Source organism: Bos mutus, chromosome 18 (assembly GCF_027580195.1).
Source record: "Bos mutus isolate GX-2022 chromosome 18, NWIPB_WYAK_1.1, whole genome shotgun sequence".
Taxonomy (NCBI): Eukaryota; Metazoa; Chordata; class Mammalia; order Artiodactyla; family Bovidae; genus Bos; species Bos mutus.
This window is the reverse complement of record NC_091634.1, coordinates 18,784,184-18,800,788: the sequence shown is the minus strand read 5'-3', so window position 1 is coordinate 18,800,788 and position 16,605 is coordinate 18,784,184. Positions and strand designations below refer to the sequence as shown.

Below are 16,605 nucleotides of genomic sequence, written 5' to 3'. Positions count from 1 at the left end.
CCCTGCCCCACCTTCTGCAGGAGACATCACCCTCTCTGGCCTGGCTTTGGTCTCCCCGGAATCTTCCACACTTTCCAGATCTTCGTGGTTCCCCAGTACACTCGGTGAGACCCAGCCTCCCTGGGATGTGGGTCTGCTCCTGCTGCCTTTACCACCACCCTGCCCCAACTCTCCTGCATCATCGCATCACTTTGCTTTGACGACAGGGCTTTTCTCAGCACTCTACCCCAGGGCCGGCCGCCTTAGCACAGCTCTGCAATGGCTTCATCCCTCTTACTTCTCACTTCCTACCCTTCTTCTATCTGAGGCCCCTGGCTTTCTAGGCAAAGTCAATCTTGTTCTACTTTCCTTCTTGGCACTTTTCAGCATTTGAGACAATCTATTTGTGCATGTTTAAGGAGAAGTCTCTGAGACTCCAGGCTCTGAGAGCTGAGGTCTTGTTTTTATGCCAACATTGGTGTATAGGAGATACTCATTTCTTGAATGAATACCTAGACTTTTCCTGGATTTTGGAAAGGCTTTTTGGCACTGTATGGCTTTGTGGAACAGTCTCTAATGAATTTCTGAAGCTGTACAAATTTCTGCAAAACCTGGAGACTTAGGACTTGAACGCAGCCTCTGAAACGTGGGGCGAAGTAGGTGACTACTGTGTTCCTGAGTCCTACTGCAAAGAATGCCCTTTGACTCGCCCACCTGGGTCCAAGGTCCATTTCTGTCCCCATTGTCCCTCTGGGACGAAGAGCAGTTAGTTACTGAGATTTCTCCTTGAACTTTTTTATTGACTTGCTTGATAATCAGAGCAAACGTTATGTGAAATGGGCAGGTTTGGTATTAAAACATCTAAAGGGGAGGAAGGAGAAAGATGTATTTTTCAGTTAACACAACTAAAATGTCCACTTAAGAGTTCCAACCTAATTTTAACTGGTTTTATCCTGGGGGTGGGGGGAACTTGAAACCCTGTGCTTAGAATGTGGCTTGCAGGTACAGCTGGGGGTGAGAACGATTTGGCAAACTCAAACTGACCCTCAGAAAGACAGCCATTACTCAAAATGCTCAATATCATGAATAATCATAATCTGCTTGTCAGCAGGAAACCTTAAAAACTGGATGTTACAAATCTTATAAAAATAGTGATTTGAAACGAATACTGCTTTATTTTAATGAGGCCACATCACAAGCACTTTCTTATTATTGGCATAGAAGGAATCAGTTTGTACTCCTCTCTTCAATAACTTAAAAACAGTCTCTGGCTTGGGCTATGGTTTCCCCCATCCTGTCAAGGTTTCATCTGTGACATCTGTCCTTCTCACCTGCCCTTCATCTTGGCTCAGAAACTCCCAGATGTGCAGAGACAAGCCTGGGATGGTGTGCAGGATTCTAGAAGCTGGCTGCAGAGTGGGGGTGGGTCTGGGGGACCGTGGGAAGGCTGGGCAAGCAGAGGAAGGCCAGGTGTCTGGCCACTGGCAGGGACTGAGCCAGATGGCCCGGGTGGCTCCAGTGCCTCAAAGTGGAGCTCAGCCAGTGGGCTTCCACTCATGGGAGACAAATGGACTCGGCAAACGTGGAAGGAACGAGAGAGCTCACCTTTGCCATGGTGCTGCCTGACACGGCAGTGTCTCAAACAGATGCTGGCTTTACTAGCATACCTCACATGAAAAGGAGACCAAGGACAAGGAGTCTACAAGTCTCAGGTTCTCAGGTAACTGTGCTTTAAGTGCTACACAGTTCTGGCCACTTCGGGAATCCAGCTTTGAGGCAGTGCATGTGTGCGTGTTCAGTCACGACTGTGACCCCATGGGCTGTATTCCACCGGGCTCCTCTGTCCATGGGATTTTCCAGCAAGAATACCAGAGTGGGTTGCCGTTCCCTTCTCTGGAGGATCTTCCCAACCCCGGGGTTGGACCCGCATCTGCGTCCCCTGCATTGGCAGGTGGATTCTTTACCACTATGCCACCCATATCAAAAAGGCTTCTTATGCTACGGTCCTCCTTTGCACCTGTGCAGAGGCAAGACAACCCCATCTACACATTCGGGCCCCCAGAGGGCTCTGCAGGGTCACTTCCCAGGTCTAAGCGTGTATTCATCTGCAAAGGGAAAAAAGAATGGGGGGGGCGGGTATGGGCACAAAGGTCCATTTTAGGAAATCTTTTATTGCAAATTCCATTCTGTGTATTGATTTTGAGAGAAAACATCCTGAGCAGAATACAAATGACAGCAAAATACACATTTAGTTGCTAGTAAAGAGAACGGGATTATTGAAAATAATGCGATAATTAAAAATTAGCATTCAAAAAGCCACTGATATTCAAGCAAAGTAAAGACATTTAGATGAAGGGTGTGATCCCACAGAAGAGTAGTAAGAAAGTTTCTCCAGGGAAACAGCATATTGGGTATGATCAAAGGTTGATGATGTCACGTGTGATTTCTGAGCACCACTGGGGCTGATCAGCAGGCCTCCCTTCACGAGGCAACTTGCGAGGCTGGGGCCCAGCCCCCTACCCCGGGGCACACCCGTGGCTCTACTTGGGGCCAGAGAAGGGAGCAAAGGCCTTGTCCTGGCCCGCCATGCACGCTTCTACCTCCTCCACCGTGCGAGGCACGCAGGTCAGCAGCTCCATGCCAGTGTCAGTCACCACAACGTCCTCCTCAATCCGGACCTGGTCAGAAGGATGGACACTTGTTATCTCTGAGCTGCTCTGGCGCGCTTGGTTTGAGCATCAGGCCCGACAGCTCCAGGCTGAGTGGGAAGAGCCCTTTCTGTGGAGTGGGCAGCATGGCCCAGGATGGGGCGCTGGCCTCAAGGCCGCTGTGGGCAGCTGCTGGGCAGAAGGAGCCTCCCACAGGACATATGCTCCTCCACCCACCTACCCTGGCTTGCCCCCTGCTAGATGGGTGGCAGTCCCTGGACCGGGCAGGGGTTTTGTAGGAATCTGTGTCACTTGTGTTGAGGGCCGGTGACAGACCATGAGAAAGGGTGGGCCAGGTGTCTCTCAAGTGAGGAGAGTCAAGATTGTGCCTCCTGTCCTGGAGGACAAAGAGGTGACAGGTGTCGGGGGAAGGGAAGGGGGCGTTCTGGGAGCAATCAGCACTCACCCCACCAAAACCACGGAAGCGCTGCAGGACCTCGCGGTTAAAGAAGCAGGAGCGGGTCGGGTCGGCCAGGGCCTCGTCCAGGAGGTGGTCGATGAAGTAGATGCCCGGCTCCACGGTGAGCACCATGCGCGGCTCCAGGTGCCGGGCCGTGCGCAGGCGCTGCAGGCCGGGCTCATCAATCCGATCCACGCCCTGGGTAGGTGGGTGGGGGGCGGGGGGAGGGGAGAGGGCAGTGAGCGGGGACCCAGGAGGGTGCAGCCCCAGGCCAGGGCCACCACCTCAGCGGGAGACAGATGGAAACGGGCGAGCGTGCAGGACACCCGCCCCTGTCCGTGCAGGCATCTACACGTGGGGCCTGGCTCTGGCCCCTTGGGTCCCCCTGGAGCCACAGGAGGCTCTGTGACCTTGGGGGTCTCCAGCCCAGACTCGGACTTGCTGGGCCGTCCACGGTCCTTCAGATAAAGCCCTCTGCTCTCTGCACGCTCCCCCAGATTTCTCGTGTTCCTGCTCCTTGTCACCCCTAGAACTGTGCCCCACGGACACTTGTGCACACACCCAAGGCATGCTGCCCCTGCTGACCCAGGGGGCTGGCTGAGGGTCCGGCTGCCCCACCCAGGCCCTCTCCCCGCCAGGGGAGCAGTTGAAGCCAAACCTGTGAAGCCAAAAAAGCTCTTAGGAGGCTGCAGGGCCTCCCAGGCTGTAGCTTTCTTCCAGGCAGCTGGTTTCCAGGCAGAGTGGAAACCAGCCCTGAAGTGCTGGGCCTGGCTCCCTACAAGCCGAGGCCCAGGTTTTCCGCGTGGCTTTCCAGGAAAAGGGACAGGTGCTGTCAGCAGGACACCAGCCCTGGCTCGTGTGTGCACAGATGCACTCAGCCCGTGTGCATGGCCTGGGGGTGTGGGCCGCGAGGAGCACACGGGGCAGCTCCACACCACGCCCATGTGCTGGGCCTCCGCTGGGCCGTGGGACTGGCTCTCAGCTCTCCCCCAGCGCTCACAGGGGCGTGGCCAACGGGGCAGGTGGCAGCTAGGACACTTGCAGAAATCTCCCTGCCTTCCCCAAGTCCTGGAGGCACCCGTCCAGCCCTTGGCCAAGGCCTGGGAGCAAGCGGGCAGTAGGCATGCTTTCTGGTCGGCCTCTGAGCTTGCCCTGCCCCGCTCGTGGCTCTACGCTGGAAGCCCAGCTGCTGGAGATGGAACTGTCATTTCTGACTGTTTGGGGGCCAAGAACATCAGACTTCAATTAGTGGTTCATGTAAGGTAACCAGAAACGGGCTGGCTCAGCCTCCATCCATGGCTGGGCACAGCAGGGAAGGCTGTGACCGTGATTCCACGAGGGCGGGGACAGCGGGGCACTGTGTGCACGGCCACCCTGACCAGGTGTGAGCCAGGCTGGGATGGAGGTGACGAGGGGACACCAAGGCCCTGTGACCCCTGGGCACAGTCGCCCTTCTGGTGCGGTACCTGACCCCACAGTACTATGTGCCTGGAGGGTCTGGGCAGGAGGGCAGGGGGCGCAGGAGGCCACAGTCTGGGATGAGGGTCCCTGTGCTCAGGCGAGAGGCGCTGGGGGTTGGGTAGCAGGCGCCTATCTCCTGCTATCTGAAGCCTGCGTCTGCCCCCTGGGCAGCCCCTCTCCTCCCTTCCCTTCATGCTGCCCCCAAGAGCCAACCCTTTCTTTCCAAGGCTGTCAAAGTCAGGGGCCTGGCGGAGGCAGAGAGCTGACGAGGTCTCACCTCCCTGATCTCCTTGGTGGCTGTGGAACTGCGCCAAGGGTGGGGGGTTTGCTCAAACTTGTACAAACGGCCTTCTCTCCAGATTTCAGGACCACTGGTCAGACTGGAGGTGAGGGGTGAATGGAAGGGATAGCAGAACACTTGCTCCCAGGAGTCTGCCCTATAGGCCTCACCAAGGACAGCCAGATCAGGGCTGGGAGGATGGAGGCGGGGCTGAGTTGGGAGAAGACCCCATGAAGGGGAGAGGCCAAGCCCCTCAGGCCTGGGGACTTCAGCCTTGTTGGGAGTGGGAGGACCCTGCCCACGCCGGGTCCACGCCGGCTTCCGCTTGGGCTCAGGGCTTGACGGGGCCTCCACTGCACTGGGCTCCAGGCAGAGGAGACCCAGATGTGTCTGTAGGCCTGAAATAAAACAAATGACTTTTATAGGAAAAGCCATATTTTTTCCACAATGTTTATCTGTCAGAAGAATAGACTCCGTGAGCACAAAGGACCGCTTACTGGAAAAGATGAAAACAGTTTGCTGCCAATTTTCTCTGGTGAAAAAAAGTGCTTTGGCGACTAATGAATAACAAACCTTAGTTAACAATGTCTGGAAGGCTCTGCTCTTGGCTCCCTGCGCACAGTGTGATGGACAGAAATTAGGAAATTCAAACTGATTTTGTTTCTCCAAATTTAACTGTTTACACTTGAGGAAAAAATAATTGAATAATAATGCTTCTCTTGAGCAATTTCTCCCCCCAAAAAAATCGTTCTTAGAGCTTTCAAAATACCCTGCAGCTAAGGGGCCAAGCCATCTTGGCTAACTGGCTGGTGGGCCCCAGGGCGTGCACCGATTGCATAATCCACCCCCCTGTGCTTCAGGCACCCGGCCAGACGGCAGGGCCAGCTCACCCCCACCCAGAGGCCTGTGGAGGCTGCAGCCACCTGCCCGGCAGAGCCTCCTGAAGCCTCAAGCTTTGTCTGGGTGGTCCTTTCGAGGCTTGGTCAGTAGGAGGGGGAGGGGAAAGCCTGGCCTGGAGATGCCCACACAAGCCTCCCTGTCCCGCCGAGCATGCCTCCTGGAGACGAGGAGGCCATGGGGGCCCTGTTGGCCCAGGCATCTACGGGGAAAGAAGCTGTACCAGGAGAGGGTGGGGCAGGACTTGCAAGGGGCGCTGGGCTCAGCTCGTCCCAGGATGGATTGGCCACCAGCCTGAGGAGCCTCATCACACCTGATGAATGAAGCCAGAGGCAGCACATGACGGGTGCACTGCCAGCCCATCACTGAGACCCAGCTTCGGGGCTCCCATGGCCCTCTGGGGACCCCGTGCACTGCACACTTTCAAGGCAGGTGCTGCCCCCAGCGTGCGGCCCCAGGCCCTGTGCAGAGCACACCCATTGCCCGCCAGGTTCTGTGGAGGTGGCCACCAGGGGAGACGCCCTCATGTAAGGACCAGGGCCCTTGGGTGTGGGGGGGATCGGGGCAGTGACCTGGGTCAGGATCAACCCCTGAGTGAAGGGGGAGGAGGGGCAGCAGACCTTGCCAAGAGCCCAGTCCTTCTCATCCTGCCTGTCCCCCTACACTGCGGCCATGTCCCGGAGCCCCACCCCACCCTGGGAGGGCCAGGCCCAGCTTCAGCCCACAGGCAGGCCGCTGGGGCCGACGCGCCCACACTGACCTCAGGGTAGCCTCCCACGTCGTGCACGTCGAGGCCCAGCAGGTGGCCAAGCCCGTGAGGCATGAACACGGCTCCCAGGTGGACCTGGACCATGGCGTCCACGCTGCCGGTCAGGAGGCCGATGCGGGTCAGCTCCTCCAAGTGGATGCGGTCGGCCAGGCGGTGCATGTCGGGCCACCAGACACCTGGGGCTCAGAAGGAGGCTGCAATAAGCTGTGGCCTCTGGCAGCTTGGCCAGAGCTTCCCAGGGCAAGGTTGCGGGGGACACAGGGAGCCCTTGCACTGGCTGAGGCCAGGGAGCCTGAGGCGAGGGGCAAGACCAATGTGGCCCAGGCTGTCCCCCGGCAGGGCTCTCTTAGCACAGCTCTGGACTTGAGACCCCTCCTCTCTCTCCACTGTGCCCTCGGGGCTAGGCTCCTCTCACCCACGGTCACCCGCAGGGGCCCAGCTCCCGTTGTGCTGCTGCTGCTGCTAAGTTGCTTCAGTCGTGTCCGACTCTGTGCGACCCCAGAGACAGTAGCCCACCAGGCTCCGCCGTCCCTGGAAGCCCAGTAAAATCTTTGGCATCAGGAGGAGAAAAGCACGTGCCCCCAAGAGCTGATGTGGGGCAGCCTCGGTGAGCCCCAGACGGAGGCTCAGGTGGGGGTGGGGGAGGGGCGTCCTTGCACACCCCCACATGGGGGGCTGAATCATCCTTGGAGCTGCTATGGGGAGCAAAGGTTTCTGGGGTGAAGGTGCAGCTGCCACAGCCTCACCGGCAAACCGGCAGGGGTCTGTGGCCCTGTGGCTACCAGCACCAGGTGACCATCTCTGTGGTTGCCCAGATGTCCAAACCCTGGGCTCTAATCAAACTCATCCCGGCCCCATGTTTCTGGGGCAAAGGTCACCATGGAGAGCGTCCCCAGGCACCGAGTTCTGAGGACTGCAGGCTCTTCGGAGCCGCCTGGCCCCCAGGGAGGCCCTGAAGGGCTGGAGCCTCAGGCCCTCAGGAAGCAGCCTCCAGGAGCCTCACTGTCACTGGGGCGCGGCCGCCTTGCCCACTGGGCCTCCACAGAGCAACGGCACCGGGTGCTCAAACTGAGCACAAGAACCTAGGCTGGCAATGCTCCCTGCCCCACCTTACGAGGGTGGAGCTGGGGGCAGGCCATGTGCCAGCCAAGGCCAGCGGCCCTGGGACGAACAAGGCCAGGAGGACAGGGTGGGACCTGCACCCAGAGAGGGTGGCCAGGGCTGGGCCCTGTGGCCCCTCCATGTGGGGCGTTACCCTGGCTCCCAAGGGGCTGCTCAGCCATGCCCCGATGATCTCAGCTCCAAGAGGGGAGCACTAGGATTCCACACCCCAAGGGGCCTTGCTGGACTGCACTGGTGAGGGGTTGGCCACCAGGATCTGAGCCTCTGGGGCTGACAGGGAGCAGATGATGGGCCCAAGGGGTAGAGGGAGATGAGACACAGGCCCTCCCTTTTCAGACACTTGCTGGGCACCAGTCCCCCAGGTGTCCCCCTATCCTGCCAGAGACGGTGGGCCCATGTTTGGGGTCTCGAGCTGGCTAGAGGCCTGGGGCTGATCCAACCTCCTGAACCCCCAGGACCCAGGGTCTGAGCTGGTGGTGCTGCACCCCGATCACCAGGCAGTGGCTAGTCTCCGGCACAAGACATAGGGAGGCCAAGGGTGGAGGAAGCCCAGTCTTGTCCAGATACACAGCCTCCTTGGAGTCCAGCCCTGTTCTATCTGCCCCGGCCCATGAAGTGGGTGTGGCATCCTGGGGTCTGGAGTCCAGACCAGGTTACGACCACGTCGCCATGGGTGGCTGGGTCTGCACTCCTTGGGGTGGAGCCAGCGTGGGGAGCTTTTCTCTGATGGTTTGGCATCCTGAAATAGAGACCTGGATAACCAGGTCCCAGCTAGGCCGCTCACATGCTGTGTGGCCTAGGCAGGCCTTCACCTCCGGGAGCCTCAGACGCTTCCTTTGTCAAAAAGCCACGACACTGGCTGCAGAAGCTGGCTGTAGAGGCTTTGGCATCTACTCGGGACCGGCTCACTAAGCTCCCAAAACTGCCACTGTTCATCCATCACTTGTGGCCAGTCAGACCGTAGGTTCGACCCTTTATGATCATTGCGTCCCTAGGGCAGAAGCCAAGCCTTCCCAGCCTCGGCCACCGCTCTTTTCCTAAGATCGACTCACCCACCTTGCCCTCCTCGGGCCAGGGACCCCTGCTTTAGAAGCACACTGAGGTCCTTGCACGGCAGACCCTTTCCAGAGCCGGCTGGCCTGTGACCCTCCTGCTCGAGGTCTCAGCGTACACATCAGCCCCTCCTGGAGTGACCTCCCCCATCACAATCACTCTGCTGTCCCAGCCAATCTGCACCTTGTTCCGGGCACAGTATGCTCACTTGCTTCTAGGGTCTCTCCACCAGGAGGGCGGCTGCCTCTCCAGGGTACAGCACAGCCTGGCAGAGCGGGTGCTGGTCTAGGGGTGGGCGTGCAGCACGCTCTTTCCTAAGGCCCGCCCCTGCCCAGGGCCTAAGAGTAAGCCCCCAAGTAACTCTGCGAACTCCGCTCCCATCACTCGGCCTGGCCCCCAGGACCCGGGACCCGGGAAGGGCCGATGCCCCAGGGCGGCTCCATCTCTCTTGGGCAGGGCCTTTTCGGGTCGCCAAGCAAGAGGCCCGGGAAGCAGGCTGACTTCAAACCTGGCTACCTTCCACAGCGCGGGGCTGCGGTCTCGGCTGGGCCCAGGCAGCGGGGGGAATCAGGTATAAATCAAGCTCCGCGCTGGCAGCTCGGCTCCCCTCCTGTCCTCGCGGCCCCTCGTGGGGGCCGGACGTGCAGGCCCCGGCGGTCCCCGCGGCGCCTCTAGTCTTCCTCGCCTGCGCGCCCTTGGGGAAGGCCGTGCACACGGCTCTCTTGGCTGGGAGTGGGAGTTTCTGCCTGTGTGTGGTTAGGGTTGTGACAGTGATTAAACCTCCAGCAACTTGGCCCCAGTGTCTGGCCCGGATGGTGGTTACGACACCCACGGCCAGGGCAGGGGCCCCTGAAATGAGTGGAGGTTACTGTCCTTGGGCTAGGCTGCAGGGGTGGGCATAGGCCAGAGGGTCTCCCTGCCCGCCTAAGGCCCCAACGCCCCAGCTCCTTGGCCTCTGCAGCCCGTGGGCACCTCTGAGCCCACAGGCCTGGCCAGGAGGATTGGGGTTCCCCCGAGCCTACTCACACTAGGGATACTGCACAGGGATCACACTGCAGAGACCGGGTCATCTGCCCTGCCTGCCCTCCCACCACCAGCAAGCACCGAATCTCATCCTCTCTTCCCAAAACCTCTCCTGACCCCGACGCCTCCATGGGCCCCCACCTCTCCTGGACCCCTGCCGGTCTCCTCCCCACTCCTCACCCCAGCTGCCTCCTGTACACGGCTGGGACACCAGGCCATCTCTTTGGAGCACGGGTCAGACCAGGCCAGTTCCCGCCCCGAGAACTGAGCCCCAAGCTCCTTGGCCTGGCTTCCCTCTCCAGCTTCACCCCCACCCACTCCTGAGGTGCCCCTGTGCCTTCCACCTGCCATTCTCTCGGCTGGGACACCTCATCTTCCCAGTCTCACTCCCCTGCCTCCCGTGGACCTCTGTGTCGAGGCTTTCTCCAGGAAGCCCTCCCCGATTGCCTCTTCCTCTGCTGCCCGAGCTAGGCAGGGAATGGTCTCTGAAACCTGAGAAGGCAGGGCCAATGCCCTGCTCCAAGTCTGACAACCACATGGCCTGACCGGGAGCCCCAGCCTCCCTGTGGCTCTCTCGCAGCCAGTGCTATGACTTGATGGACCCAGGATTCACGTGTGCCCCCAACCCCGCTCCTCTGTGCACTCAGGCCCAGGGTAGCAAGGCGGCATCTGCATTTTGCACTGTACCACCTGCCTTTTGGGTCAGAGGGACCTGAGTCCTGGTGCCTAGGCCCCACTACGTATCCCGAGCAGCCTCAAGTCACCGACTGGTCTTTGTGCCCACCTGGCCCCATCGGACCACACCTTCCCCTGATGGGCCGGGAGCCTGCTGGGCGTGCTGCCTGGCCTGGCTCCTGGGAGCCTCAGCAGCATCCATCATGGCTTTGAGGCCTCCTGCCCAGAGCGTGACAGCCCTGGGGGCTCTGAGGCCCGGAGCCGAGCCGGGAAGGCAGCGGAGAGCCCCTTGAGCTACATCCTCACAGCCCATCCAGACAAAGAGCTCACTTCATCCGAAGACAATGGCCCTCGGGGGATGACCGCGCGCCAGGCCCTGGGGGTGCAGGAGGGAAGGCTCAGGGCCGGGGTCCCAGGGCAGGCCCCGTGGGCTGCAAGGAAGCATCTGGCAGGCCACACTGGCGCGGGGCGGAGGGCTTCCAGCCCACCCCGCCACACAGCCCTGCCTGCTGCCAAGACCTCGTGGGACCCACTCACCCTGCAGAAGGGCAGGGGCAGCACGCGCCTGGGCAGCCGGCGCCACGATGCTGAGTTAAGCATGACCGCCCCACACGGTCCCCGTGTGGCCCCCCACCCCAAACCCTGGCAGAGAGGCCAGGGAGGGCGGGAACTCACCCACTGCCCTTTGGCCAGCAGAGGGGCCTCTCTCAGGCCAGAGGGGGATACAGGGCCTTCACCAAGCACAGTCCTGGCTGTGCTGGTTTCTGCCCTAGGGCGCCCCTGGTCTGCACGGCATGCTGTCCCACTATCTCTGCCTGCTGGGCCTCTGTGTCCTGCACCATCTCTAAGGCGAGGCCTCAGGGGAGTCCAGACACTGCAGCCCCTGCCCCCACCAGGGAGGGAGGCAAAGCTGGCAAAGGGACCCTGACCAGAGTCTGCAGAATGAACAGCCTTGCCCTGTCCGGCGGCCAGCTCAGACACTGGCTCTGGTCCCCGCCGTGCCCACAGCACCTCCTCCTCTCATGGGGGCTGGGTGTCCCATCAGCAAGCCCATGGGAGCCCGTGGAGACAGGTGGCCGGCCCAGGATGGGCGCCTGCCCTGATGTGGAAGCTTTGGAGAGATTTGCTTGCATGGGCCAGAAGCCGGCACGTGGCCGCTGCATCCACCCCCCACCTCACCATGGGGCCGGTGAGGGTGGTGTTTCCCCCAGGTGCCACCACTGCCTGGCCGGCCCTGCTGCTCTCTCGTGCAGCCTCTGAGCGAGCTCAGCCCTCCTTCCCAGGCTGCGTCTGAGTGGCAGGGTGGGACACTCCCCCCACCGCCGCCGACCCCTGGCCTGCCTCCCTCAGTCCCGGAGCTGTACCCCAGGACCCCTGTGTGCATAAGCACTGGCCCCTGCCTCTCCTCTGGGCATCTTGCTGTGACCCTGGCTGTCTCTATTCACTCGTCCCTGGAAGGCGCAGGAAGCAGTCACACAGTCTCTGAGGGTGTTTGTCTTGGCCCAGGAGCCAAGCCCACAAACCAGGGGCATTTCCGCTAGGACCGGGCACGGGGCTGACCTGGCCACGGCCTTTGTGCTACTATGGGGAGGTGACCTACCCCACTCTGAGGGCAGCTCTGTGAGCACAGGACCCCTGGCCTGCCAGGCCTTCCTGGCATGCGACCCCCAGGGAACAGTGTGTCACAGTCTTGAACTGTGGGGTGGGGGGCTCGCTGGGGGCTCTGCTCCATCCCCCCCGCCACAGGAACCTCGAGGCCCCCAGTGCAGGCCAGGCCTGTGCCCCGCTGTGTGCCGGGGGAGGCCTGCCTCACAGTCCCCAGGGACCATCTCGGCTGAGTCTGGCCTGGCGGGGCCTGAAGCCTTGTAACCGCCCCCAAAGTCACATGGCCAGGCAGTCCCATAGGACCCTGGTGCTGGGACCATGCACCAGACCCTTTTCAGTGCAATCCCCACAGGCCCTGGGGATTGGCCTGTGGACCTGGCCACTTTCTGAGCAGAAGTGGGGTGGCTTTGTTGGTCGAGTGAGTCGGCCAGGACACCAGCTGGGGAGGTGCCACATAGATCCTGCCCAGGACCCAGCAGGTTTGCCTGTGGGTGGGTGGTGTCTCCCCCGCCCTGTCCCAGCACAAGGATGGGTCTAAGCAGGGCCAGGAGTGTGAAGCCTGGAGCTCCTAGGTAAGCAAAGAGCCCCAGGAGAGACACTGTCCTTCCAAATCCCGACCTGCTCAACATCCCGCCAACCTTGCCCACAACCACTGCCATGCCTCAGCCTCACTGCCTGCCCCAGTCTCCAGTGTGGAGTGTAGCAGCAGCCTTCCACCCTCTGTAGCACAGCCTGGAGCCAGGCTCGTGTCCATGCAGGTCCCTTTATGCTCCTGGAGGGATCTGCCATGGGCTGTGGGCGCACCAGGGTCTTGGGGCCGTGCACCTCCATGCACTCTCACCAGCCCAAACCTTTTGCAGCAAGTAAAACGCTTATCACTTAAACAACCAATGTTCAAAGCTGAACAGAACCTTCTACTCCTTCTCTCCCTGGGGTAATGCAAGGATATCAGGGGAGGAGGAGATGGTGCCCCTTACTCGGGGTGATGGCTCCACACAGGTGGAGTTTTACAGGTAACAGGTGCCATGTACCGGGGTTTAAAGGTCAGAAAGTATAAAAGGCTCCCGGTGAGCACCCTCCCTCCCCGCCATGCCCCACCCAGTCTGTCTGTCTGGCTCCCTTCCTGCCCCTCCCCCCCATGGATTTACAAGCACTTGTGAATCCATGTTCTCACCCCCCTCGCCCTCTTCTTTATCACCTTTTGTGAATTCCCCACCTTCTGCACTGCTCTGTCCTTATGCAACAGTCCGTCCTAACTAACTAAGTGTCCATACTAACCCCTACCTAGAGAGAACTGCTGCTTTTTAAACAGCGCAAGATGCTGTTTTCTTCTGCAGCTGCTATACCAGGCCAGTCCTGCAGATGCGGTCACCTGTCCCGAGCTGAGCTTTCAGGTTTCCTTCCTTGTCTCCTTTTTCGGGTGTATCTGAGTTCCTCATCTTTGGACTCATCTGATCACCAGGCTTTGTTCCCGCCGGACAAGTGAGAGTGCGGGCCTGTCACCCCTCCCTGGCTCCCCAGCACTGGACGGGGGCATCCGGAAAGCCCCGCTCACAGTTTGCCTCCTCTGAACGCGGCAGCCGCTGACGAACCCTCACAAGCAGCACCCGGCCAGCAACAACTGGAAACGGGGCGGCAGGGGTTCCAGGCTGAGCTGTCAGATTCTGGGCCCTCAAGGGCCACACTCGGGGGCCTTTACAGTTTAGGGGCTCAGGATCTTTCCTTCTTTTTCCCTTTGTAAATACAGTAAATTTCCTACATACGAATGACTTCAGTTCTGACAACGTGTTCGTGAAGTCCGACCAAGTTAGCTTAGGTACCTGACTTTTATAGACAATGCCAGACACGTGAACTGATCTGAGTGGCTGGACATGCGCACGCACACTGGCATCTCTGAGAGCTCACGACTTGAAGGTTCGTGTGTTGGGGACTGACTGTAAAAGTTCCATGGAGAAATACAAATCTGACCCCCACAGTCCCCGATTCCACTATGAACTCAGAGTCCAGCCTTCAAGGCCTGTCAGGCCAGGTCCTCAGATGGCCCCACAGCCTCTGCTCATCATTCCCCACACACCAGAGAGAGACTCAGCTCCTGCCCACCCAGTCGCAGCCCCAAGTGAGGGTGCTCCACGCCCAACCACAGGCGAGTGTCCACACTGCTAAGCTCTCACTGGAGCAGCTGCTGCTGTGCGACAGGGCAGAGGACATGCTGACATCCCAGCGGCCAGTGTGGACAGGGAGATGTGCAGGAGGAGAAGGTCGGAGGGGACAGGGGGTGGCCTCGGGCTGAGCTCCCCGACCCCCCTCAGCCCTGTCTCTGCTTAGTGGCCAGCCCCCTTTCCCAGGAGTGGCGCTGGGGGCCTGCTAGCATCTGGAGCCTTACTGGCTGAGCGTGAGAGGTGGGGACAGAGTCAGGTCACTGCAAAGCGCCGGCCCTTCTTCTCAGAGGTGCCCCGCCCCCTGGCCACCGGCATCCCCAAGCCAGGTGGTCCTCCCCCCAGGCCCCGCCCCTGCCCTCACCTGGCTTCATGGCGCTCATGACGGCCCGGCAGCTCCGCAGCACCGCCTCGTAGATGGCCTTCTGGTCTGGGGTGAACTTGCCGTTGGCGGGGAAGGAGCACGTGATGTCAGAAGCGAAACAGTAATATTCACCGCCCATGTCGAACACGCTGCCAGGAGAGTGGGCATGAGGCCGGTGGGACACCCGGGGGCACCCGCGCCCTCTCAGCCACGCTTCCGTCCTGCCCAGCACCTAAGGCCGCTGAACCAGAGACTTCTTGCAACACGGCCTGTGCAGACAGCAGTGTGGGGCCCTCCTATCCTGCTGTCTCCTCACGGTGCGCAAGCAGTAAAGGACCCAGGGGCACCCCGGGAGGCTCCTGCTCCAGAGCAGGAAGGTTGGGGGGAACGTGGCTGCCCACACACCACACCCTCACGGCCCCCGCTGGCCAGGCCCCTGGATGCCTGGCTGTGCGGACGCCCTGAGGGAGGTGTGGAGGTATCCCCAGGCCCCACCTGCCACCTGGCCTCCACACAGGCACTCTGACAGCGCCACCTCCCCTCAGGGGCCACCCTGCACCCAGCATGGGCACAGCCGCAGCCACAGGGCAATGCTCATGGGAGCCCAATGGGACCTCAGGACAGATGCACCTGCCTAACAGAAGATGTGGGCTGAGGCGCAGCGCCCAGCTCTCACAGCCCCAAAGGCCCCAGTGAAAACCCAGCCAACAGCCCTGCTCTAGTTCTGAGGTCCCCTTGGTCCAAGGAGCATGGTCCTCTCCTTGCTGGGTGGTGGTGAGAGGCAGTGTGCTCTGCCAGGGCCTGGCCAGCAAGTCCCCAACTTGGTGGCTGCCTGGCCCCCAGCATCCCTGGGTCACAGAGCAGAGACCAGGAGGCACAGAGGCGGGCGTGGAGAGTGTGGGAGGAAGGGAGAAGCGGGAGCCGGGAGCCCCTGTCAGCAGAGGCAGGGCGGCACTGGGCCAGACAGCAGGCTGCTGAGTCAGGAGGCCGGGCCTCTGGTCTGCCCTCTGGACACCCCGTGACAGGGCCCCGAGCCGTGGGCCTGGGCCGGAGTGTGGGGAGCCGGGCTCCCACACCCTCGCCGCCTGGCCCTACTGTCAAGGGCAGGTGAGAATCCTGCCTCACACACCCTCCACACGGAGATAAGACAAAATGAGGGAGGCGTTGCTGGGTCCAAGCTTGGCTCTCACCAGGGCACCCACAGACAGTAGCGGGGTGCCCAGAATGAGCAGCCTCCCTGTCCTGTCCCCTCACCAGCAGGACACTGAACAGCAGGCCCAGGGCTGGACCATAATGGGGTCAGGGTCAACTCATGATGCTGATGGTGACAAGACAGACTGGGGGACAACAGTTCAGCCTCAGGCCCAGGCCCCTGCAGTACCTTCGGAACTAGGGACCAGGAGTCGGGAGGGGCGGAGGTGGGTGGCGCTGCCCTCTCTGTGCCTGGCTCCGCCCCATGGGGGGCAGTCTGCAGCCACTGTTGGAAAACTGGAGCCCCGAGGCAGAGCCCCACCTGCCATGCAAAGAGCCTCTCAAACCCCAATGCTGGGCTTCCCTGATAGCTCAGTGCAGAAGAGTCTGCCTGCCATCGCAGGAGACACGGGTTCGATCCCTGGTCTGGGAAGATCCCACATGCCTCGGAGCAGCTAAGCCCGTGCGCCACGACTACTGAGTCTGTGCTCTAGAATCCAGGAGTCGCAGCTGCTTAAGTCTGTATGCCCTAGAGCCCATGCTCTGAAACAAGAGAAGCCACTGCAATGAGAAGTCCTTGGACAGCACCTAGAGAGTAGACCCCGCTTGTCACAACTCGAGAAAAGCCCTCAAAGCAATGAAGACCCAGCGCAGCCAAAAATAAAGAAATAAAATTATTTTCCTGAAACCCTCAAATTTCAATGGTAAACACGACGGCTCAACCTGCATTCCAGGAGCTGCCTGCGTGCCTGTCTCAGGGGACCTCCACCATGAGCAACTGGCCCTACAGGTGGAGCCGGGGGTCGGCCACGCGGCCTGACGGCAGCAATAGGGAATCCACAGAAACAGGATTGTTTCTAAAGGAAAATCATGAATGCTCAGGATCTCAAGACGCTCTGCTGAAAGTCGAAGTCCCCAGTTG

General features: G+C 60.4%; 1 protein-coding gene across 1 annotated transcript in view; it reads right to left on the bottom strand.

The window, feature by feature from the left end:
• Positions 1 to 2,130: 2,130 nt before the first annotated feature.
• PEPD (peptidase D) overlaps positions 2,131 to 16,605 on the bottom strand; it is a 118,875-nt gene continuing 104,400 nt past the window's right edge. The window contains exons 12-15 of the mRNA XM_005893914.3: positions 14,493 to 14,641; positions 6,486 to 6,670; positions 3,094 to 3,285; positions 2,131 to 2,657 (exon numbers count right to left, since the gene is read on the bottom strand). Coding sequence (XP_005893976.1) covers positions 2,520 to 2,657; positions 3,094 to 3,285; positions 6,486 to 6,670; positions 14,493 to 14,641 — 664 coding nt within the window. The 3' untranslated portion in view covers positions 2,131 to 2,519. The remainder of the gene's footprint in view (positions 2,658 to 3,093; positions 3,286 to 6,485; positions 6,671 to 14,492; positions 14,642 to 16,605) is intronic.